The sequence below is a fragment of the Ornithodoros turicata genome, chromosome 6 (assembly GCF_037126465.1).
Source record: "Ornithodoros turicata isolate Travis chromosome 6, ASM3712646v1, whole genome shotgun sequence".
NCBI classification, from domain to species: Eukaryota; Metazoa; Arthropoda; class Arachnida; order Ixodida; family Argasidae; genus Ornithodoros; species Ornithodoros turicata.
The window spans coordinates 20,234,683-20,260,079 of record NC_088206.1 but is presented as its reverse complement, the minus strand read 5'-3'; the positions used below and the strand labels follow the sequence as shown (position 1 = coordinate 20,260,079).

Sequence of the window (25,397 nt, the reverse complement as noted above, 5' to 3'; positions counted from 1 at the left end):
GTGTAAGCTATTTAGTGCTTTACTATTCTTGGAAGGTCAACAGACTGCCAGAGAGTAGCGTGACAAGTTAGGTAAAAATAGCGGGTTCTGTATCCTATACCCTTAAAACGCAACATAAAGTGATAAAAGCACAAGGAGGTACAGGGCGTATTCGTCTAAGTTTCGCGTTTTTTCATCGTGCTTCAAGTGATAACGCTCAGGGCCTACAGGCATTCCGAATGCTATTTTTCTGTCTCGCCTTTTGTCGCTATGTGGGGCGTACGCCATTTTGCAACGCTTGCAATACCTGCAAACGAAATACATGTCCGCAGGTTTCCAGAAAGCAAGAAGTGTGAAACACTAATTGGGCTCTTTGGTACAAAGACGACGAAGACACAATAACAACTTTACGTAATGATGCAAAATAAACCATCGAAAGATATGCAACTTGTCCTGAGTTCTTTCGTGTCCAGTGCCCCCATCGTCGCTTACAACATATTCTCTTAGAAGAGAAAGAAAGAACAGAACAGAACTTCATCGCATATCACGCTCCTAGCGAACCATCATCTCATATAATTAAAATCAACGAAACCCTAAGTGCGGGAACAAAGAAAGGACGTATACAAAGAAGACAACGACACAGTACCGATAAGCTGCACGACAGCACAGCGGTTCTTTGTATACTTCATTGTCTTCGTCCACGCACTGAGGGTTTTATCGATTTTAATTATGAGTTACCAACCCGCCCAAGTTTTAACCCTTATTCAATTGATCCTCAAGACATCTTTCTTTCCCCTGATTTGTTGACATCTGAAGGCGTACACCTTTTTGTGACAGTCATGTTGTAATATTATAAGTGTACGGCCCGCACCTTCCACAAATCAATAGTGATAAAGGCGCTTATCGTTCTGTGCAATGATTGGGCTTAAGCATGCTATGTGGTGCAGTTCTGCCTGGTGGTATGGTTGGTGCCTAAGCGTGGCCGACTAGGCAAGCAGTTTCACCACCACCACCACCATCATCATCACCGCCACCACCATCTGTTTTAAGAGTGTACTACGCCGTGGTTGACACTTATACTGATGAGACTCTTATACATTGGAGAACTATTTAGGCAGGGCCGCACATTGTTTAGAATATGCTCACGATGGCTTCGATGAACTTGCATGGCGTACAGATTTTCTTTTAACGCGTCAGGAGAGAGTATGATATTATTCTGAACTACGGTTGGCTCCGGGTGGTGTTATGTGGTGAAGTACTGTTTTAACATTGTAGTGGCACTCTAAAAACAGAGCTTCATCGCATAGCACGCTCTGCGCCAACCATTGCCGCGAATGATATGGTTGTCGCTCCTGACTCGAGGACAGATGGGGTCTACGCCTTTTTGTGTCAATTTTGATATGTGACAATTGACACAAAAGGGCGTACGCCCTCCTCTCTCTTCGAATCAGAAACAATGCCCTATCGTTCGTGGCCCTGGTTGGCGCAGAGTGTGCTATATGGTGAAGTTCTCTTTTTAGAGTATGGACGGCTTGCCTGCAGTATCATGTTTTTCTCTCCAAATTCGTTCATTATGTTTGGAACATACTTTCCCGTGTCCGACACTCAAGCACGTCGTGGCTTACTCATAAAACTTTCTTAGCTGCTCGATGTTCGGTATCGTCATGAAAGGGGCGACGTCTTCGAAGCGCTCAATCCTCCTCCCCGAGCACCAAGACAGATAATGTCCGTATCCTGGAAGGCCGTGGTCGCGTCCTCGTTGGATGTTGATGGAGGCCAAATCGAGGCCCGCGAAGTTGCTCGTGTTGCGGTACAGATAGTGCTTGACGTCTTCCACCATGACGTGACCGTATGGCTTCCCGGACTGGCGCGACAAACCTCGCAGGAAGTCGTCTACTTTGCCCTGGTACCGTTGGGCAAGGCGTAAATTATCTCAGTCTTGTACAAAGAAGAAGAATGGCTGACACAACTACAGTGTTTCGGAGCTATGCGAAACATGCATAATATCCAACTAATAGTCTCGTCCGAACACATACCTTATCGTAAAACTCTGCGACGTTGAAGTAGTAGTTCTTGAGGTCCAGCACATCTTCATTCCCGCCAGTGGTGATGTATTTGAAGTCTTTGACGAGAGAGTGACCGAACCGGAACGCAGCCGTCGCGAATTCGTTGATGATGCCCGGATGCACACGCTCGTTGTACTGGGTCCTGGCATTACAAGAAGATGTTACGATGAAGAAAGATGTTACTAGAAGATGTATTATTACTAATACGTTATTATATTATTTGTAATGGTAGAGGGAGAAAAGGAGGAAGAAGTTGATTTTTAAAAAAATCAATCAATCAATCAATCAATCAAGAAGTTAAGAAATAAAGGACACGTTGAAACCGTGCAGTTTTATGATTGTGTTGGGAAAAAACAACAACTTTACTTTCGACCTTGGAGAGTGGGGAGTTTCATCGCCACATTGTTGTTATTATTGTATGTGTTTTTATTTTTTTGTGCTACACTCTAAGAAAAAAAGGTGCGAAAAGGTGGTAACTTCTATAGTTACCACCCAGACCACATAGCGTCTGATAAAGGGTGTAAAAGGATTTTAAAAGCAAATATCATATATCCAAATTGCTACAAAAGGGCGTACGCCCCCTCGCTCACCGAAACAGAACCGGTAACCCTATCATTCGTGGCGGAGAGTGAGGTACTTGGTAGAACTTTGCAACCTTTTAGGCAAACATATGCCGCAGCTATTACAGCTGCCGCAGCTAGGCAGCTATTACCTAAATATATAGGCAGCTATTACCTCCTAAAAGGTGTAACTGCTCCATTCTTTTTTTCTAAGAGTGTATGGGTACTACAATCCCCGTAGCCTCAACGCGTATCATAGGGTAGCTGCTATCCTGGGCACCATGAACATGAATCAGCAGAGTCCATTTAAAAGAAATAATTATCAGTGCCTCGGGGAGGGGAAGAAAGTGGTAAGGATTCCCCGTCCTCATCAGAATACATCTAACATACATACGTACACGCACATATGCCTCATCTACATTAAGCACGCAAACCGTTCCGAATTACTAACAGGAAAGCCGTAACAATAGCGCGAACTCAGGGTGAACGGAGGAAAATTGTTTCAGATCCTGTCCTGGTCCTCGCCCTTGAGCGTTTTGTCCTCTTGTTTTTCAAAATGATTGTAAGAAAGAGGAAAAGGTGGAGGTCAGGCGCAAGGCGCGGGCGGCCGCTCGGAGCACACCCATACATTGCTTATCCTTTTTTTTTTTTTAATGTTCTGGTCAGTGGTAGGAGCACTACTATAAGGAGGGAAGTTTTGGGAAAGAATAGTGAAGACTCTCAGACGACTCAGACGACTGAGAGGCGTCTATATCTCAGGCAACTTAAAGGTACTGTAAAGCAGTAGACAAGCATGATATGCCGGTGATGTGACTAGAGACTTTGTTGCTTCTAAATACCATATGCGGAACCATACGACCGACAACGCGCTATAAATATTTTTAATTTGCCATGAAAGATGCGGCGTAGTGGAGCGGTGCGACGCCTGGTGTCAAACAACCCCCTGTACAGCGGGCAACACTGAAAATTGGTATTACACACTATGACATCGGAACTTCGTTATTTTAGTAACCATATTATTAGTTTTCCTGTTTACCTATGCATTCTGAAATACCTGTTAACAGTTTAACCTGTTAACCCCTGTTTTTGCGAAGTAACCCAGTGCTGGCCGCTGTTCGATGGGGGCTCTCCCTACTTCTCTTCTGCGCCTGCGCGCTCCTTTTGTTCGCGGCCTCTTTCGAACGAACAAACTCTCTCTCTGAACCTCTGTGAACAAAGAAGTCTCGACGCTGTCTGGCTTCTTGAACGTCTGACACATTTTTTTCAACGGCTCAGCATTTCATTTCAGTTTTCAGTTATCCGTTTATCCTCAGATGTGGATCGTTGTGTGGATTGCAGGGGCGGATTTTATGTTGGATTGTGGTGGATTGTTATGTCGGGCCCAGTGTTATACGCATGCAATGTGGTTGCCGCCATATGTGTCAGAAGTACGGATTCATTTCGAATACCTTGTACAGTGTTGCCCGTAATCTTTAATCGTAATTTTCTAATTAACTGCACTGTCGATTGGAATGAAACTTGCACAGTTTTTGTCCTGGTGGCTTGGACTATCGAATAGCCACACTAAATGACATTTGATCGGTGCTGCTTTACAGTACCTTTAAGAGACTTCCCGACGCTTTGTCCACCACACTTCGTTGTTCGGCGGACGCTACTAAGAGTTTTTCCCCAGCAAGATCGCAACAGGAACGACTCGGAAGAGACCCGTTCGACACATGAAGCAGTCAGCCACTACAAATGCTCAAATACTTCTGGAACCGGTGAAGCTGGGAGTATATACATCACGGAATTACTATCTGTTCATCGATTCCAGTGCAGCCCTATGATTCCCTTACCGATATGAGAGCTCGTATCTCCAAGTTCTCAACCGAGTGCTGTCTGGCCACTGGCTCGAATTACAGAACTGCGTCCGGGCCGCGATGGATTTGTACGCGCGTGTAAAGTAAGCCTCAACAATGGTCCAATCCCTGGACGACCGATTCAGCTTCTACAGAAAATGGAACTTTAGAACTTAGCCCTCATATCAACAATGCTGCGGTCATCCGGCCTTCGGAGTGTAAGAGAGCGGAGAAGGTGGAGATCGTGCTCAAGGCGCGGGCGGCTGCTCGTAGCACACGCGTACTTTGCTCCTTGTTTCAGTCGGTAACGTGCTGGCTTGCTGAGCTCAAGATCGCGGGTTCGATCCCGGCCGACGCCGGTAGCAATGTCGGGGAGGTAAATATTGCTTCCAGCACCAAAAGAACCCCAGGTGTTCTTCCCCTCAAGTGTTCCCCAGGCAAGTTATCCGCAATCCTACCCTGCGGCATGTGCAACATGCCGCCACACTTGGCAGGGAAACGTTACGTGTAATATCACGGTACCATTATTGGAGGAGTCGCACGGCACGTGTACTTTCCATCTCTCTTGCTTTGGCGGTAAACAGCTTTCCACGTGTTCCCCCGGCTAGACGGAGCTGCGCTTTCAATATGGTCCACGAGAAAACAGTGTATAGCCAATGCCAGGAGCAGTACTTGAAACTCTTCAGTAGCAATGCATTCTTGTAGACATGTGGTTGACCTTTCCACACAATAAAATTACATAGTTGTCGTAAAAGCTACCACAATTGGGTGAAACTGGGAGGCGTGGCGCGACCCTACTGCTGTGACGTCGGCAAGAGATGAGCTGTCATTTGCCCTTGAAAATTCGTCCGCTACTGCGGAGGAAGTGGTCACTCCGGTCGGTTCGGCCGATCTGGTTGACGTTGCGCCAGGAGCCAGTCGACTCCGCGTAGTAACGGAGTGACGTCAACTTTGTTCATACTAGTGAGATGCTCCAGAGGAGCCCGACGGATTCTTGAGCCCGGGCTGTTCAAATGCTCCTCACGCACGTGCCGGCATAAAGACCTCGCCTTTTCTTCCTCAACGATACTCCGCCCTCGCACACGCTACAGGGTCATTGTTCTCGTGTTATTTGTCGTGATATGATATTTTTAATGGGATCTGCCAGGAGGAAAAAACAAAATTTATGGATGAATCTTGCACTTCTTTGTTAAGCACTGAGAAGGCTATTTCTTCAGAAGGCACATGAAGTAATTTCTAAACTCTGCATTTCTTCACTCTTGATGGCCCTGAGAAAATACAGCAAACAATGCTATCGGACTTTCTACGCGAGTGCGAAATTTTCCGCCGAAATTAGCTTCGCATGGTTGCGCAACACGCACATATGTGGAACTGGCTTCACGTGAGAGTAAGTTCCGAACTCAACTGAAAAACGTGCCTAACTCACGTATTGTGACCTGACCAAAGAAGTACTTATTGAGAATTATGACTAGGTTTTAGTAATTAGTTACATTATCAGTAATTACTTACTTACAGAATTACGTTCGATATTATGTAATCGCAACTGTAATTGTACTACGCGAGTAATTTGTAACACATTTGGAATCACTTTTGAGACTATGTATTTTGATGGGATTTGGGATACAATTCCCTCGGATGTTTGAGTTGAGTTTGGGTTTGAGTTTGAGAATACTTTGCTTCTTAAGGACAACAGAGCTTATAAGTTGCACGCATGAGCCTAGCATTCCCTCTGTACATGGAGAGGACACTTCTATGTGTGTTTAGCGTAACTTTAAAAAAAAATGCCCCATTTTTCACTGTCTGCTGTTTGAAGGAGCATGGAAGAACACGCACACATAAAAGCTATGTGTAGCAGAAATTAGGACCTTAGCCTTTTCTTCGCACAAAACGTATGACAACAGCGCACAATCTTGGTGCAAGCTTTAAATCTCACGGGTCAGGAAAGCTTCTTCCCTCGGAAGGTATCCCAACTGCTTCGATTTCTCCTCGCAGCTCACAGTGGCTAAAAGGTGAAGCCACTGGTCATGCCCTTCTAGCCACTGTACCCATATCCCACGAAGTGTCGATTTAATACCACCTAGAAACAATCCCTGGTCGCTTAAACGGGGGGGTCGAGGTAGCTTGCCGTTGTTGGCCGCACTCAAGTGGGCATCGTCACGACTATAGCCAAAGAAAAAAGGAAAAGAAGGTGGGAGAAAGGGGAGTTGAGGACTTCAAAGTGATGTAGAAGCAGGATGACCGGTACTGATGGGACGGAAGCACACTGTAGGTGAGAGGTGCACTAGAGTGACGTAACAACTTGAACTCGGCCAATCACGACCGTGGCTTCTGCGGCCGTAGCTATGGAAAAGAGCCGCCATCAGCCACCGATAGCCACGATTGGCTGACATTCTGACTTTATATGTCCTCGTGCGAAAGAGTGAGAGGAGGCATTAAGCAGGCTTTCTGTATCTTGGTGGCGTTGTATAAGGTCAACGAAAACGATACACAAAGCGCCCATGCAGGATGCAACGCACTGGTATTTCTTTGTCGTCTGCCAGCTGTCGTTTACAAGCTGTGTCGATGTTCCCCTCAAATGCCACTTTTCGAGGATACTGCCGCGTGTCAATCTGATTGCTCGGCAAATATGTACCGAGAGAGAAAGCAAGATTTCCGGTTAAGTGCGCCTTTGCCTGGGGTAACCCCACAGGTCAAATAGCCACAGACCATAGATTGAGATGTTACCCGTCAAAAAGAACTCGTTACAAGTTAAGTTACCGTGTGCAAAATGTAACTAAGTTAATAACGAAGTTCTTCAGCCTGAAATGTAACTCGCAGTTACTGAGTTACTTAAAAAAAAAGAACGAGTTACTTCCAAGTTACTTCGATTTGTTTCGGTTTCAGTCTGTCTACCAATGTGATGATGACGTTTCTCTGGTAGAGGTCTATCCGAACACTAGCGTCTTACTCCCTGTGGGCGCACAATGGGTCAGCTTCATTTCAATGGCAGCGGTCCTTACTTCCTGAATAAAGTACTGTCATTGATTGAATATCACGTTTTATGGCAAAATGCCATGAAGGAACCGGAGAGAAAGCAAGAAAATATGTGGACGTGAGTGAATAGCGAGTTAAAAGTAACTTGGAACTTAACTTAACTTACTTTGGAAAAGTTACCTGAAAAAGGAACGAGTTCCTCTGAAAGTTACCACGGCGCAAAAGTACCGAGTTACCAAAAAAAAAGGAACTTAGTTACAGTAACGAGTTACCTCGAACTCTGCCACAGACTACACATGAGTTGTGATTGGGGCATTCGAAAAGACGTAGCATATCGTGTCGTTTGCTAACCGTAAATCGAACGTCTTCGTTAGGAACGTTGCAAGAAAATAGCGTCGCCTGGAGCACAAGAATGCATGCAGCACTCTGTATTTATGTATTTCCAATGACTCTTTGTATGTTATTGTCACAATGAGTCATTATGTGACTCATTGTTGTCAGGCCCCAAGAAAAGAATTAGTAAATCCTTAGTTTGTGCAGTTTGAAGTAGTTTTGTTTGTGGGAAGTTGGTTAAACTGAATGCGAAAAACATAGATGCGGAGACGCTAATGGTGATCAAGCCGGGACTCGGGAAGGGGATGTTACTACGAAACAGAAAAGATTGGTAGGGCCGGAGGGCAGACGAAGGGGTCCTTGCAGTCTGGACTCGATGCTCCCAATACTGGTACTGCTTACTGCTATTACATAAGAGAGAGTGTTAGTATACCGTTGATAACGTCACCACGAAGTTATCGTATACATACCGGAACCAATAACAGCGTTCATGACTCAGAATCTTATCCGCTAATTGGGTGCGGTAGATATCGTACTTTCGGAAGCCTTGTTATCAGTGGTCTAATAATACTCTCCAATAACAGCAAGGCATAGGGGGACAATATTTCTCGGGAAACGCACAAATGCACAGAGATGATGATGATACGGGACATCCGGGAACATAAGAACACCCCTCTCAGGAAATACGTGCGCTGTACCCAATACATGTATTATGGCAAGCTAGATGGTACTGTACCTGTAGGTTGGATGCCTGAGAAAAAGTGCATACAGCTGCATGTAGGCAGGACCCAGGACTACGGGCAGGAATTCGTTGTAGACGATGTTCTGCATCTGGGCACCAAGGATTCGCCTGAATGGGGATTAACGATACGTTAATGCATGCGCCGAGACAACATTACAAATCTCGCCTTCAGTGGGTCTCATCATTACTTTCTGCGTTTCTTAACCAACATGTGCGTACACCACGGTTCAAAGTGATCTTTTGTGGAGAAGACCATGGGTTGTTGCCTCAGCGTATTACTGTCTGTCCGTGCTAGGCTAGCACGCATGATGATTTGCTGATGTTTGATGCTCATGAACTCGACCAACCCCTCCGCGTATTCTAAATTTACATATACCACCCACCCCCGATTATCTTGCTGTTGATGATTGCGATGAAATTTTTTGTGTCTCTTTCCTCGAATTTGTTATCCACGAGAAAACAGAGCCGCAATTTCGCCATAAAATGTAAAAGCAAAAACTTTTCGAATTCATACGGGGGCTCAAGGGGCTGTCTGTGTCCCTCAGGATTTTTTTACGAGTACGTTATACTACGTACTAGGGCACTCCCAGTAAGAGGTTCTGACGAAAACAGATACTCTGTTCGAAATACCGGCGGCTCCCGACCTGAGGCTTTTGCTTCAGTGTACATTCACCAGATCGCTGGATTTTCCACTTCAGCAAAAGCCTCAGGTCGGGCGCCGCCGACATTTCGAACAGGTTCGAACAGGTTCGAACAGGAAAATCCAGGGGTCCTGTGAATGTAGACTGAAGTAAACGCCTCAGGTTCTGCGCCGCCGACATTTCGACCAGAGAACCTGTTCGAAATGTCGGCGGCGCCCGACCTGAGGTTTTTGCTTCAGTCTACATTCACCGGACCCCTGGATTTTCCACTTTCAGCAAGAACTTCAGGCTGGGCGCCGCCTACCCGAGGCTTTTGTTCCAGTCTACATTCAGTGTATCGCTAGATTATCCACTTTCTGCAAAAACCTCAGGCCGGCCGCCGATATTTCGAACAGAGACTCTGTTCGAAATGTCGGCGACGCCCAACATGTGGCTTTTCCTTCAGTCTACATTCACCGGATCGTTGGATTTTCTACTTTCAGCAAAAGCCTCAGGTTGGGTGCCGCCGACTTGAGGCTTTTGGTTCAGTCTACATTCACAGGATCGCTGGATTTTCCACTTTCAGCAAAAGCTTCAGGCTGGGCGCCGCCGACCTCAGGCTTTTCCTTCAGTCTGCATTCATCGGATCGCTGGATTTTTCACATTCAACAAAAGCTTCAGGCTGAGCGTCGCCGACCTGAGGCTTTTGCTTCAGTCTACATTCACCGGATCGCTGGATTTTCCACTTTCAGCAAAAACTCCAGGGTGGGCACCGCTGACCTCAGGCTTTTGGTTCAGTCTACATTCACCGGATCGCTGGATTTTCCACTTTCAGCAAAAACTTCAGGGTGGGCACCGCTGGCCTCAGGCTTTTACTTCAATCTACATTCGCCGGATCGCTGAATTTTCCACTTTCAGCAAAAGCTTCAGGCTGGGCGCCGCCGACCTGAGGCTTTTGCTTCAGTCTACATTCACCGGATCGCCGGTTTTTCCACTTTCAGCAAAAGCTTCAGGCTGGGCGCCGCCGACCCGAGGCTTTTGTTTCAGTCTACATTCAGTGGATCGCTAGATTATCCACTTTCAGCGAAAACCTCAGGCCGGCCGCCGATATTTCGAACAGAGACTCTGTTCGAAATGTCGGCGACGCCCAACATGTGGCTTTTCCTTCAGTCTACATTCACCGGATCGTTGTATTTTCTACTTTCAGCAAAAGCTTCAGGCTGAGCGCCGCCGACCTGAGGATTTTGCTTCAGTCTACATTCACCGGATCGCTGGGTTTTTCACTTTTAGCAAAAGCTTCAGGCTGGGCGCCGCCGACCTGAGGCTTTTGCTTCAGTCTACATTCACCGGATCGCTGGTTTTTCCACTTTCAGCAAAAGCTTCAGGCTGGGCGCCGCCGACCTCAGGATTTTGCTTCAGTCTACATTCATCGGATCGCTGAATTTTTCACTTTCAACAAAAGCTTCAGGCTGGGCGCCGCCGACCTGAGGCTTTTGCTTCAGTCTACATTCATCGAATCGCTGGATTTTCCACTTTCAGCAAAAACTTCAGGCTGGACGCCGTCGAGCTGAGACTTTCGCTTCAATCTACATTCACTGAATTGCTAGATTATCCACTTTCAACAAAAACATCAGGCCAGCCGCCGATATTTATTTCGAACAGAGACTCTGTTCGAAATGTCGGCGCCGCCGACCTGAGGCTTTTGCTTCAGTCTACATTCACCGGATCGCTGGATTTTCCACTTTCAGCAAAACCTTCAGGCTGGGCTACTGACCTGAGGCTTTTGCTTCAGTCTACATTCACCGGATCGCTGGATTTTCCACTTTACCAAAAGCTTCAGGCTGGGCGCCGCCGACCTGAGGCTTTTGCTTCAGTCTACATTGACCGGTTCGCTGGATTTTACACTTTCAGCAAAAACTTCAGGCTGGGCGCCGCTGACCTGAGGCTTTTGCTTCAGTCTACATTCACCGGATCGCTGGATTTTACACTTTCAGCAAAAGCTTCAGGCTGGGCGCCACCGACCTGAGGCTTTTGCTTCAGTCTACATTCGCCGGATCGCTGGATTTTCAACTTTCAGCAAAAGCCTCAGGTCGTGTGCCGCCGACCTGAGGCTTTTGCTTCGATCTACCTGCGGCGGAAACGCTGGACTTCAACAACAGCGGCAACATGACATCACGGAGAAGTCATTCCTCCGCGCAGTGGTCCTGAACGTTGCGGCTGCACGTTGCCTCTACCTCTTTGTATAAGTTGGACATCAGCAACACCATGCATGCTGTGCGCAACCTGCGCCATCCCAGTTTCTAGTGAGCACATGGTCATGGCGTGCTAAAGATACACGGGGGAACGGCACCCCCTTAGGCGTTAACTAGAAGCCGTCGACACCAGACTGTTCAGGATATCCAGTACCCTTGGACCTTCGCACAGGCACAGGCCTGCTGGACGAACTTTAATCCCTCCTTTGCCCTGCGGAATTCGCTTACGTACGTGTCATGCTAACTCGTCAAATCGTATCAACCGACATGCAGGGTAGGGCCCTCCAGCCTAAGCGGAGAAACACCCCACGACATTATCATTCATCATTTAGCTGTTCAAGCGACGTCCTTGCACCCCTAACCTGTGACCCGTCGTCTTAATGTTTATGAGCGAGGGAATTCCTCCACCGAGAGAGATATACGTGGTATAACGAGGAGAGTAAAACCACTGCAAGAAACCTCGCGGCTGCCATTGTTTTCACTCACATGCGGTTTTCGTATGCAAAGTACGAAAACAACGACTATTGTTCATTGTGTCATGTGCATCTGTGATTATGAACCATTGTGGACGGTCTGATTTAGTGATTCTGTGTATACGTACGTTACCTTTATATTGCACAATAGTGGTGCATTATTCCTTAACAGAGATCCGTTTGTATCTTAACTGCGCCTTCACGAGGTTATCTTGAGCGAAGCACTTTCTCATGCTGCGGGGCGTGGATAGTAACGCGAGGGAGAAATCATAGTTTGGCATTTTGCGTCGGAGGCGTCGACGGCGGTCCGTTGGCTCCGACAGATATGCAAATAAAAAACCATGAAATACGCGTGTTATTAGGCACTTTCGAAGCTATGTCCTTAGCATTGGAGCACTGTGCGGTATTACTAATTTTGGTGTCATGGCAAGGCTTTCTTCGATCTACGTATAGAGCTCTCGTGATGCAGAAGACAGATAAGGTCGGCTTTCTTTTCTTTTGAGGACCAGCGTGAAAAGGCGAGTACTTCTATAAGGCAGAGAAGGGCGGTAAAGGTGAAAACAGAACGAATTGAGAGCATAGCTGAGCATGATATTTCACGCAGTATCGGCAGCTTCCCCCATCAATGCCTCTGCGGAAGTTTCATATCTTGTTTATGAGAAAAATGGCACTAAAACCTTGCGGAACTTGACTTTCTGTCGTTCCTTTTTGTGCGCAGTTTTCTGAACACCTTTCTACACAGTTTCCCCGCAAACGTCGATCCACTGGTTTTCAAAATGATGATGCTTGCATGCATACTCTATTTTCTACGAGTATCGTGCATCGAATTGTAATTGTCAGTCTACCGCACTTCATAGCGATGTAGGGCAGAGTTCGCCGTTTGGCTCATTACGGCTTCCAACTTGTCCTGGATACTTTTTTCATTAACTTGTTACAGTAGCTAGTTACTTCCTGGCAGGCTTGTACAAGACACTGAAAAATAGTATTTCAGTTCACTGAGTACCAGGCAAAAAAGTAACTGAGTAACTCAACATTGAAAAGTATTTGCTACTAAATACTAACAAAAGTACTCGTTACTTTCAAGTTTTTATCAAGTTTCAATTTGTGAAATGTATTGTCAAAGAAATAAGTACAAAATGGAGATGAAAAGACGTATGGATACTGTTCTCTTCTCGCGATTTCTTCTTAATGGAGGATGCTCTCCTCCTCGCTCTAGTATGCATATGCAAGTGAAATAGCAAAAAAAAACAAAAAAAACACTGGATCTATAATTTTCTTGTGACCCGAAAAAACTGATAAACTCAGGAGTAACTTACAACCTTAAAACTTAACTTAACCAGTGCAAGTTACTCCCAAAAGTATATTTAAGATAGAGTAACTTTACTATTTGTATTGTATTTGAGTATTTGTGTTTACGTACAAGTCTGCTTTCTATGAGCGTAAGCATAGCTTGAAGCTCTATCTTGGTAAAAGTAGCTGTAAGATAAGGTCGGGTGGTCTATGTTGAAGACAGTTGAACTATTTTGTTTATAGCAGTCAGAATAATCGCCTAAATTGTACCATAATTCGTTAACTGAATCCCCAAACCTTTGAGAAATGACCCACAAATTAATGTGGTGCTAAACCAGATATTTATTTCGTACGAGCCAGAAATGACAGGCTACATATTTTCATCAACTTACCCCGCCCTATGGGTAAGTTGAGGAAATCAAAAAATTACTGCCGGGTTTACATTTTGTCTTTTGTTTGGGCCAGCCGAAACGATCAGCCACGAGTAGTGCACATGGAAACACAGGGCAATGACACAGCATCATAACGGTGAGGTCACATTTCATTAGCCGAAGAGCAGAAATGAGCAAATTGAAGTCAATGCTCGCGAAAGTTACAGGTGGCCTGAGGTGGGACAAAAAAGGGCCCCTCTTACCTCGACAACATCTGCAAAACAGCGTCTCACGTCTTTCTAAAACGTCACGTGCAGAACGTCAACACGTTACTTCAAAGCCCAGACAACGACTGTGCTTACCCTGGTGTCACAAAGGAGAAAAACATATTGCTAAGGAAATGCCACGCGAAAAACCCAAACTGTCCTCAACTTGCCCCTGTCTTCAAGTAGCCCCACTGTCAGCGTCACCATCATCATCGGGCAGTGCTCTGGAAACGCCTCTCAGAGCTTGGGTGCACGGACGGACGGACTGACGTTTCCCTCACAATACTCAATGGCCCCGTGCAGTGTCCTAGCCAGTGCAGTGTCACAAAGGAGATGCTCCCCTTTCTGCGTCATACGGGCCTCCTGGGCTCCCTGTGAGCAGGGGGTCTTTTTCATTTTTTATTTATCTCTTTTTTTTGTTTCTTTATTTTTTAGGGAATAGCAAGCCGGCGTGCTGCATGGCTGACCTTTCCCCTTTTATCTTTCCTTTTCCTTTTTTTCTGTCCCCCCACTCTAAACTCCACTCTACCCTATAATTATAATTCAACTAATCATGTAGTGCCGTATTTTTCCGCGCCTTAGTTACCAAACGTCGTTCTTTACAACCGAGAGAGCACAACTGCTATCCTGCACAACGATTGTTTTTTGTTTTGTTTTTTATCGCGAGGAATGTGTTTTGATCACGACCCTACTAGATTACAGTGAACCCTCGTTATTATGACCATGGTCGTTCCCGAAAAATTTGGTCATAATGCGGAATTGTCATATTAACGGGGGGATTTGCACAGGTTTATCTGCATTGTTCCCCATGAGTATGGTCGTAAAGCGCGTATGTCAGATTATCGGGGGTCATATTAACGAGGGTTCACTGTATACCGTCCATGTCGTAACAGGAACTCCTATGCATGAGCACGATCCGCTGAGTGCGCTACATGTGGGCCTGCGAGGTCTTCATCATGATGTGACAGTATAGGAACTTGAATTTTGAACGTGCAGAAGCGGATGTACATGCGACCATAGCAGAGTATGAACAATACATCGCTTTTACGCATACGTAGGTTCCGAGCATGAAAACTGCCGAACAAAAACTATTCCTTTGCTTTAACGCGATTGTTTGAAGCACAAGGTGCCACCCCATAAAATCTATGCCAATATGGCAAATACTCAGTGCAGGTGGAACTTTGTGTTGTCCCATATAAACTCTGAAGGAGATTCAATCCTGGGAAGTTTGAGAGTGACTTAGCGTAGCGCAAAGTTATAATGCAAAACGTATGAATCCCGTAGTTCAAAACAATCAAAATGGCGGTGTTGTGAAGTACAGTTGAGATGCTGCTCCCCCGGATGGTGTCATGGGGCACAAGACTCAAGCACCTGGGATTACAGTGAGCTGTTCTGCAGTCACAGCCCCTTCACTGTTGTGCGTCTTGGGCAGCAGCGCCTCAACAGCATGCTCTTTGCAACACCGCCATTGTGATTGTTTTGAACACATTTTTCGAATGTTTTGCACTACAACCTTGCGCTACGACGCCTAATCACTTCGAAATTTATCAGGGTGGAATCTTTTTCGGCGCTTTATATGTGTAGAACACAGTGTTCTATCTGCGTTGAGTAATTACCGTGCATGCCGGCAGGGGTCGTCTTTTATAGGGCACTGAGAGACCGATGACTGAGAACGGTGGCTAAGCGGCGTTGAAAGACTCATCTAGTGAGCGAGAATACAATGAGCTAAACATCGAGTTTAACGATGTCCCTTTCTTATCTTTGTGAAGAGAGTAGGGTCACAATGCGTAATTAAGACGAACCTGGTTCACTGATGATAAGGATGGAACTTACCGTGTCTGCTGATAGATCATTTCATTGTTCCAGTGGGGGTTCATCCTCTGCAGTTGCTCCGCAATGCGGTTGTGTTGGCGAGAGAAAACCGTCTGCAGACTGGCTATGGCCGGTTGCTGGTTAACACGTCTGTCACCTGAGAAGGGGACACAAGTCTTCATCAGTGCCTAGGTTAGGTAAGGTAAATCAGTAGATCCACACGTAAGGTGTGTCAGCCTATCTGCGTGGCGACATACTGTACGTGTGTATAATTTGGACCACTTGGGGTCCTTTTGACGTACGCCACAAATCTCCGACACACGGTGCTGGAAGCAATGCTTGCCTCCCTCACATTACTACCGGCGGATAGATTACCTCGTATCACGCGTGTCTTATTAATAACATGCACTGTGTATCACGAACTGAATGACGAAAACCCTTGATTATTATTATTATTATTATTAGTAGTAGTAGTAGTAGTAGTAGTAGTAGAAGAAGAAGAAGAAGAAAAGAACAACAACAAGAGAAAGAAGAAGAAGATCCCCTGTGGAAATTCAACTGGTTCAACTCGCCTCGTGCTCCCATAGGGTGTGCATGAATGTAAATGTGAATAAATGTGCATGAATGCATGTAGCAAAATGAGGAATAGAACTCCTCCTTCATTGGACAGCTAGTGTGGATGTAGTTCCGTATCGGGACCACTGGCTTTTTTTAACGAATAAAAACAAAAATCAAACGCTTTTACGTGAAAGAGGAAGTAATTAGTAACGAAAATAAACAGGAATGACCCTCGTATATTGCGTGAAACGTATAAAAATTAAATTTTATCGCCGGTTTCTTGATGGCGATCCGCCATCTTGGCTGAGGACCTTACTGACCTATCCCGAGGCACAGTCTCAACGCCCGCACCGCCTAGTGAGTGCCTGGGGGGGGGGGGGGGGGGCGCCGCCCTCCCCAGGCACGCACTAGGCGGTGCATAATCTAGCATTCATCTGTAGCATCAGCCCCCAATCTGTAGAACCTAACTTAACCGAACCTCACTGAGGTGAGGTGATTTAGCCCATTTCAACGACCCTACCTTTCGCAAGACGGCAAGTTTCGAATCCGTTAGGCTTAGCATTTCGGTGTTTCTCCTGCGCTAAAAATGAATCAGATGGGGTGGTTTAAATGCATATAAAAAAAACTTCTAGTCCACAGAATTTTATAATTCTTACGTTTTTAGATTCAGTATATGATCTTCTTCCACTTCTATGCAATATTTACTTTCCTATCCGTTTCACTAATTTTTAGAAACGAGTGGTCCCGATACGGAACTACACCCGCTAGTGTAAACTACCTACTCCCTATACTATGTGTCCCTGTTCTTAGGGTTCTTGGTGTACGTCGCCGCATTGTTACGTACTAAGTGCGTACCAAGTAAGTACGTACCTCAAGTACCACAAAGCTAGGGTGTTCGTGGCCATCTTTGGCTGGTATCCGCACACTAGAGAAATGCAGGATAAACAGTTGCTGTTTTGTATATGTTCGCGTTTGAAGGACAATTAACTTAACTATATAAGAGTTACGGAAGGGGTACACCTCCCTCTTTAAGCACAGGGGAGAAAACAACGTCATTCCGGATTATGATTGACTAGATGCGTATTATGCGGTGAAGTTCTGTTCTGTAAAAATCTAAGGCGATCTTACTTCCCAACAGATCCTGTCTAACGCGGGCCTGCGGACCAATTGGCATCCTCAGACTTCAGCGCACCTGAACTGCAGACTTTCGGACGACACCGACAGAGAAATTACCGTTAAACAGCTAGTGGAAACGCATCACACTACGATACGGGACATCATGCAAAATCACAGACCCCTTCTTGCCATGAAAGACCTCTCCCGAATCATACAAACCGTGGTTATGCACAGGACCAACTGCGTTCACCAACTCACCTATGCACAGACTCGTGCGTAACGCGTTCCTAGTAATTGCGTTACTTTATGGGAACTGATAAGATATCAGTTTGCGCCCTGGAGAAAAGTGTCGGTATCACATGATAGTAAAGGGGGCGTTGTCGGAGCATCTAAAAGCGCGAGCGGGGTTTGAGGGAGTGATTCTTGGCCGGGAGTGTCGGGCAAGACGGAGCAGCCGGAGATGTGAGTCAAATAAACCCTCGTTGTTGCTGATTACATTTTGTCGTTGCTGTGCTTTCCTGGCGGGTGCGGCGGACGGACGGACGCCCCGAGGTTGTGGAAACACGGGTTTCCAGAACTTGTAATCAATTACTTTTTTGAGTAATTTTTTGAGTAATCAGTTACTTTATCGTCAAAATAATTTTTCGAGTGATGAATTACTTTTCTGAGTAACTGATTACTTTTCGGGCAGAGATTAACTCATCTTTCGGATGTTCCTCGTGCCGTCAGCCTTTTCTGGGTAGTTCTACTAAATCAAGCCGAGGTCATTGTAATAACGTTCTGGAATTTAAGGTTCTCTGCCCCTAATCTCTTCGTACACCAGTGTGGTACCTACCCTGCACCAGTACAGTACCTGAAGCTTTGGTGGTTTAGTGAGTCATGGGGGGGGGGGGGGGGAAGTTCCACTCAAAGCTCTTCCACAATCGGGTCAACGTCTTCCGGGGACATATCTACCTGTCCTACGCGTTTTTATTTTTCGTGTTATTTCAGCTGTTCTGCTGTTGAACCCTTTTTGGTTTTTTCTTCTCTGAGGCACACAAAGACGGGTATAATTTGCATGAATGCAGAGTAACGACCGGAGTAACGCGTTACTTTTCTACTCTTTACTTACTTTACTCAATTGGAGTTGAGTAATAGGTAACGGTAACCAATTACTTTTTGCGAGTAACGGGCACAAGTCTGCCTATGCCATATTGGCTCTGGGTTTACGGCAGCTGCACTCACTGTTATCAACCTCAAACTGTCGGAACGTATCGTGCTAGATTGCTGCGCATACAACGCTATGAGGGAAACGTTCCTCGCACACTCCAGGACTGGCACATTGGCGGGCACCTATACCCAGGAAGTTCTTATGCTGAACCATCGGCCACAAAAACTCGCAACCTCGTGCGCATTCTTCAGAAAATGAGACTTGCGCCCCTCTAAGACCCCTATATACTTACCTCACCTCCAACCCTTCACCCCGTCGTCTCTTTCTGGCTATATGTTCGTGGCGACTAGCGTGTGGCCACTGGCCAGTAACGGCGAGCTCCTCCGTTTTAAGAGTGTATGGTCACATAGAACTTCTATCTGCTTCTTCCTTCATATATTCTTCATCAATTCAGTCATTTGAAGCTAGGCTTTATGGAGGCATGTCCCGAGTGCTGTCGTGCGCATCTTCAGAACGTCGGAGCGGGACTTCACGTTGTAGTGGGATGTACGTCATTATGTACATGGCCATCGACTTACGGTGGTGGCACCACTAAGCCATCGCATTATAAGCTCGCAACGCAACAGCGGCGAACCACGTCGTCTTCAACTATATATAACGCTTACAGTTAACGGTTAGCTGTTATTTGGAGTCCTCTAGTTTTTTTGTTGTTTTTTTCTGTGCGGTAATTAGTATGTTGAGCATGTCCCGTTCCATATGAGCAATTATGACACTCTGCTGCGGCCACTGCCTGAGACTACTATGTACAACGGGAAATATTTCTAACTCAATTTGGACCCACAGAAAATACGCCTCTGCGACCCGTTATGTATAAGAAACTTTTCTTACCAGCTCGGAAACAGAACATGTTGTGGCTAAGGTCACTGCAACCATCTGTTGTTGGAGTTAGGCTAGGTGGTAGCAATTGGTTTTCGGGTCTCATTAGCAGAAGCGCTACACGAGAACAATTGAGTTATGAGGTTTTTTTTTGTTTTTTTTCGTAAAGCGCTTACCTGGCTTGTCAACATCACGAACGTTTTCCATGTTCGTTTGGGATGCTCCGTAAACGTGAGACGCGTCCACATACGCTGTCTGCTGACTGGTCTGTTCTCGTGGATCTGTGCAACAGAATGCTTATCTTTCGTCGTTCTTTTGCAGATGTGATGTACGGCCATGGGGACATTCCGTCGCAGAGAGTATGCAACTACTACATCACTAATTACAGTCGACCCGCGTTTATCCGGACTTCATTTATCCGGATCCTGCGCTATCCGGACAAAAAAAGCATGGGGACTGATTTCTCTCCCTGCATTTCGCCCTCGTTTATCCAGACTTTAGCTTCGGGACTCGGACAAGAAATCCAGGTAACAGAAGTGACTAATACCCAACAACCGGCTTCAGTTATCCGGTCATTTTCCAGGCCCACACCTAGTCAATGAGGTCAAGAACCCTGGTCGTGGCCTTCTTTTTACTGGCACAAAGACAGCGTTACTAGGAAGAATTTTCTCCCTTTCCGACTTTGCACGTTACACAAAAGTAATCCACTGAGCAGGCTGGTCATTTCAGACTGAGAAGGCCCGTGTTTAATGTAAAAAAACCCGAGACTAGGGAACACGAAGGGACAGACACAACACGAAGTCATGCCCGCCAATTTTGGGCATGAAAAGTTTTCAGTCAGCTCAATGTATAGTTTAGCGACCTTGCTTTATTGCTGTGTCTTGGTTTGGAGCGTGTTGTGCGGCCTTCTGACGTCGTGGCTTCCGACTATGGCACGAGCCTTGAGCAAGCCTTGGAACCCCGGCGACACGCAGTGAAGGTCATCATCACAGCCGCGACCTTTAGGATGGCTATCCACAAAGGTTCACATGAACCTTTAAACGAGGGCGTCGAACCGCAAAAAATACGGGTTCGGTTCGGGTTCGGGTTCGCGTTGTTTTGATTTCGTTCCGGTTCAGTTCCGGTTCGGCCAGGCCAGAAATCGAACCGTTTCGCAAACCGGTTCGCAGCCCCGAACCGGTTCGCGAACCGGTTCAACGCTTCCGTTATATATGTTCCATAAAACTGCTTTTATCAGGAAATGCGTGGGTAATAGCATACTGCTGTTGTCTGCATTGACGTCTCTAGCGGTGAGGTAGCCCTTTAGTGAGAGAAATGAGAAATGGATGAACACTTATTGCAACTAGAGTTCACGCTGTTGAAGCGGTGTAGTCCTGCTACTTTCTGTTCCCAAAATATATTTTTTCACACGCACAGTGCCAGCAAGATACACTTAAAGGAAGCCTAATAAGATGGACAGCGTAACATATAGACGACAGTACTTGCCGGCACACTGCCTTCGCAGCGTGAATCGATCTGAAACCGTACTGAAGCATGTTGAAAATAAGCCTGCAAGCCTTACTCTGTCCGAGCTCACAGCAGTGTACTTGTTAATCCACAACACAACGGCAATGTGTCACGACGACACAACTGCGCTACCAATAAGCAGAACCACATTTACTTTTCAAAGCACGACCAATCAAACAGGCACCGTTCTGCGTACGCTCCTTCTCCAGTTCTCATGTTTCTGACTTGTTTAATTTGTGCTGCTCGCGTGTAAAGGGAAATCTTGGGCGCTTATTTGATCACATATTCGTCCTGTAGAGCTATATAACTGGCCTACTCCATTCGTGTTTCATTCGTAGGCGTGGCACCTGGTCTCTGAAGAGTAGACGCCGCACCGCGTGCGTGGGGCGCTAGCCGCGGCACTCACAAGGACAACTGCGCTTCAACATGTTAAAAAGACGCTGAAAGTATACTTACTATACGTCGTCGTCTGACTGCTAGGTGAACATTTCTGAAATTTATGATATAGGCGCGTGATGATGATACCAATGTGTCTTCGTTCGGGGATAGAGAGGAACTCTTATGCTGACTTCTTTTATGTCCGAACCGTTTTGTTGCGAACCGGTTACCGCTATTATTTTTTACGGTTCTGCTCCGGTTCGGGTTCAACAGTGTCATGAAAATTTCGGTTCGGGTTCGGTTCCGGCAAAAATAACGGTTCGGGTACGGTTCGGGTTCGGTTCGGTTCGACACCCTGCTTTAAACACGTCACACCTAACCCTTTAAATACCATGCCAATGATGAGGACAGTGCAAAGAAGAACAGTCTCTGTTCGAAATATCGGCGGCTTCTGTCCTGAGGCAACTCCTTCCCACAAAGGAGAAAGTTAGGTAGGTACGTCCCATTTTCTCCATTTTCAGTCAATATGGGTTGCACACGGGCAATATGGGACCCATACTGCCGACATTTTCCCCATATTGGTTCAAACTTGGCAATATGGGGCCCATATTGCCAAGTTTGAGCCATTTTGATGCTCCACTGGACGAGGTCGTATGAGCGTCGTTCCCCGTTGAGGGAACAAAGGAAAGATGCCTTTAAAAAGCGAAAGCCAAGGACAAAAGGGCAGTCTGCCTTGGGAGTGGAAGCGAGATTGACGGACGGGGCCGAAAGCGATAGCGGAGAGCCGACAGAGGTGACCAAGAGTCACTGTTCCTGCGGCCAAGCATCGTGGGTCAACAACAGCATCACCGCAACTTGGAACAGGACGCCATCGGCATACACTAGCGGAGGGCCGACAGAAGTGAACAAGACTCACTGTTCCTGTGGCCAAGCATCGCGGGTCAACGACAGCGTCGCCGCAACTTGGCAACGGGACATCAGCGGCAAACATCGACTGTGCGACAAGCCTGCAACGACCGACGTGGCACAGCGAGAGACGAACAAATGTGGTGTGAAATCCGGCGCCAGAAGGAAGTCCAAACCGCACTCTCTCAATTAAGGCTAGGCGATAGGGCAGGAGTTTGACACTTTTGATGTTGTGATTAAATTGATGTTCACCATCCTGATATTCGAGTTGTCTCTCACTCAAAGGCGAACCCTTGGTTTTGTTTGTGCGGTCCCTCCTCCGGGTTCGGGGTCGTCACACCCGCAATTAGGACCCCTGTGCTGCAATCATAGATGACGACATTGGCAGTATCGTCGCTTCCGATAGTGTTCAAGAAGAATCTGATGATGAAAGCACTGAGAACAGCGCTATTATTTTTCGAGCAACAGAACAATATTTCGCAAGTCAATGCCATTCGCAAAGGTTTGCAAGAACTGGATGCGTGTATTAGAATGAAACAGATGACAATGGATAGTTTTCTGTGTAATGATCAATAAAGATGTCCTTTTAGGGTCACTCTGGATTTTCGTGTTTCACTTATCCGGTTCCCCCGGTATCCGGACATTCTCACAGGAAACAAAGCCGTCCGGATAAACGCGGGTCGACTGTATATACTTATAGTCAGTGACAACTAAGTCCTACAATTGGGACCGCCCACTCATCCGTGGAAGGCTCCTGCGATTGGCTACCAACCTTTGCACGACGCCTCCGCTTCGCGATGTAGTGCCGGCTCTCTCTCTCTCCCCCAGTCCCCGCTTGGCCGCGCCGCACTACATTCGCGCGCGCGGAGCGATTCTCGTACGGGGGTGGGTTCAATGTATGACTTATGTTGTCACTGACTATAGAGTTCCTTATCTTAGGTGATATCTGTAACTTTTAGAGGTTTTCGCGGAAATGTGAGATAGCAGAATTGGAGCCAGTCTTAAAACCAGCATCTTCTGTAAACATCCTGATACAAGCAGCTACGTTGAAATATCGGTCGCAAAATATTACAGTGCAAAATAACCCGAATCCGAAACCACACGCATCGGGAGCGCAGGAAAAGACACGGGAGCTCATTTGGATCGCAAGGCGGTTTATCTGGTCAGCAGATCATAACGACTACTCCGGTCAGTTCCGTTTCTTCAAAGCACGTGGCCTTCCGTCGTGAAATGAGCGTTTTTTCAACCTTACCGCACCCGAGATGCGCGAGGCAAAGAAAACGCATCTCCCACAAGGGAAAAGACACCCACAGTCAGTGATTATCTCTAGCGTGACAGTCCCTGAAGGTATAGTTTCATCATGTTACAAGTTTAAAAAATAAAGTATACGTTCAGAACACGTTTTCAGAAATCGAGCTACTCGCTGTTCTAAGGTAAAGAACAGGGTGCGTGCAGATAAATTATACGGACATTTGCTAGGGGGATATGGGAGTGGATATGTCTCATATGTAACACCTATTTCATTGTTTTCACATGTAAGCTGCATTGATCGGTTGAAAACATGATTTTTCTTACGAATAGTGCAGGTTGTGCACCCCGATGACCGCACGAAGTTGAGGCAATCGATCTTTTGTTGAGAGTAAAACGGATCGTTGTCCTTAACGTGGACTGGATAGCATGAAGGAACATTCTTAGCTGAACCGAATGGGCAGCACTGGATGGACGTCATGTTTCCTGCAACACAAATCGAGGAAGCCTCGCTTGAAAAAGTTGTCGATGGAAGCCTCCACTCTTTCCAAGAAATCTCTACAAAGCTAACTTACGGCCTCGAGTCTCAGGAGTGAGCACGATGTCGTGATCCAACATTTGTCCGAATGCTGCTAACATGCTGGTGTGCCTCCTTGAAGTCGGGACGGCATCTCCATCAACTGTACCCATGGCGTTCGACAGCTCGCGAGGATTGGGAAGTGGCCGTCCCGATGACATGCGGCTTCTCGGAGTTGACAGACCTGATGACAGTATATGTGCTGTTCAGAATTTTTCATTTAGCGTAGATCACCCGTCTCATTTTCAAAGTACCCTTGTATTTGTGATAACGAGTGACGGTACAGAAGTACAGATATACACATATTCTTGGCTGGTGTTTCGTGCGAAAAATGGAGGTTAGCATGATACACGTAGGGGTCTCTACAGGGTTAGGGATCTTCTACAGGTGTGTGTGTGTGGGGGGGGGGGTGAATTTGGATTGAATGTTCTACAAGAGGAGGAGTTGGACTTGATTTGAATCCCTGTTTACGCATGGACTTTACTTTAGTCCCTCGATCCACGTATTATAGACTACACTGCCCCATTCAAAGTTCGAGTGTTCCAAGTTCCATAAATTTGTCGGAGTGACTATAGACCCAGATCTTCGTCGACCGCACCACATTGCGAGCAGGAAGCGAAAGTGGAGTGCTTTCTTGAACAAGTCACAGCTGCCGTAAATTCATGTTTCAGTTTGTTTGTTTGTTTGTTTGCAACCCATAAGCTTATTGCAAACACATATCACCTGTTAAAGTGATAACTGACAGATGTTACTCGAAGCACGACAAGAAGCAAAAAAAAAATATTCTTATCACCTTCCGCCTTGTTGTTTCTGTTTTTAATGACACCTCTCCCCACCAGCAATGGGTAGAGTATCGCCTCTGACGATGAACCTCCCCACTCCCCATCTCAAAATAAAGTTGTTGTTAATGACACCTCACGCTGTTAGGTATTTAAAAAAAATCCGTGTATATTCTCCGTCCCTGGTGGCCGTCCGGCAGGCTGCAACTGTACTGTTGTCGATCAACAATGTGCAACAACACTGTACAACTGCGTAGTTGTTGATCGTTCGTCGCTCTGTGGGGCTGTGTCGCTCTCATCGTCCGTCTTGTGTCGTCTTCCGTGTCTCTCGGTCTTCTTCATGGATGTGAAATACCTCATTTCATCGTCATACATCTAGCTGTTGTTATTGTCACTGTCGCTCTGAGTGCGATATGCCAGTGTAAAAGTGATTTGGTGCAACTTATAATGGTGGACTTCACATAGTGAGAGAAGTCCCACACTGTCCTGTTGGGTAAGTGACGGTGTATTGGTGAGCTGGATTTGGCTATGGACCAAGCAGCAAGATCTCTTGCCTTTTATATCATTTTTACCGTTCGAATTCTATACCTCAGGACAAGTTAACTCCCACAAGTCAACCATGCCCAGAAACCTAAAGGCGTCTGTGATTGGCTTAGGTTGGCGCAAGACGCCTCCGAGTCACAACCAGACTTGTGCACGTTACCGAAAAAAAGGAACTAAATACCGTT

General features: G+C 46.3%; 1 protein-coding gene across 1 annotated transcript in view; it reads right to left on the bottom strand.

The window, feature by feature from the left end:
* Positions 1-25,397, bottom strand: part of LOC135396378 (chorion peroxidase-like) — a 62,566-nt gene that overhangs the window by 18,421 nt on the left and 18,748 nt on the right. The window contains exons 6-13 of the mRNA XM_064627315.1: positions 23,889-24,074; positions 23,641-23,799; positions 19,452-19,556; positions 19,288-19,392; positions 15,597-15,732; positions 8,486-8,599; positions 2,016-2,187; positions 1,605-1,882 (exon numbers count right to left, since the gene is read on the bottom strand). Coding sequence (XP_064483385.1) covers positions 1,605-1,882; positions 2,016-2,187; positions 8,486-8,599; positions 15,597-15,732; positions 19,288-19,392; positions 19,452-19,556; positions 23,641-23,799; positions 23,889-24,074 — 1,255 coding nt within the window. The remainder of the gene's footprint in view (positions 1-1,604; positions 1,883-2,015; positions 2,188-8,485; positions 8,600-15,596; positions 15,733-19,287; positions 19,393-19,451; positions 19,557-23,640; positions 23,800-23,888; positions 24,075-25,397) is intronic.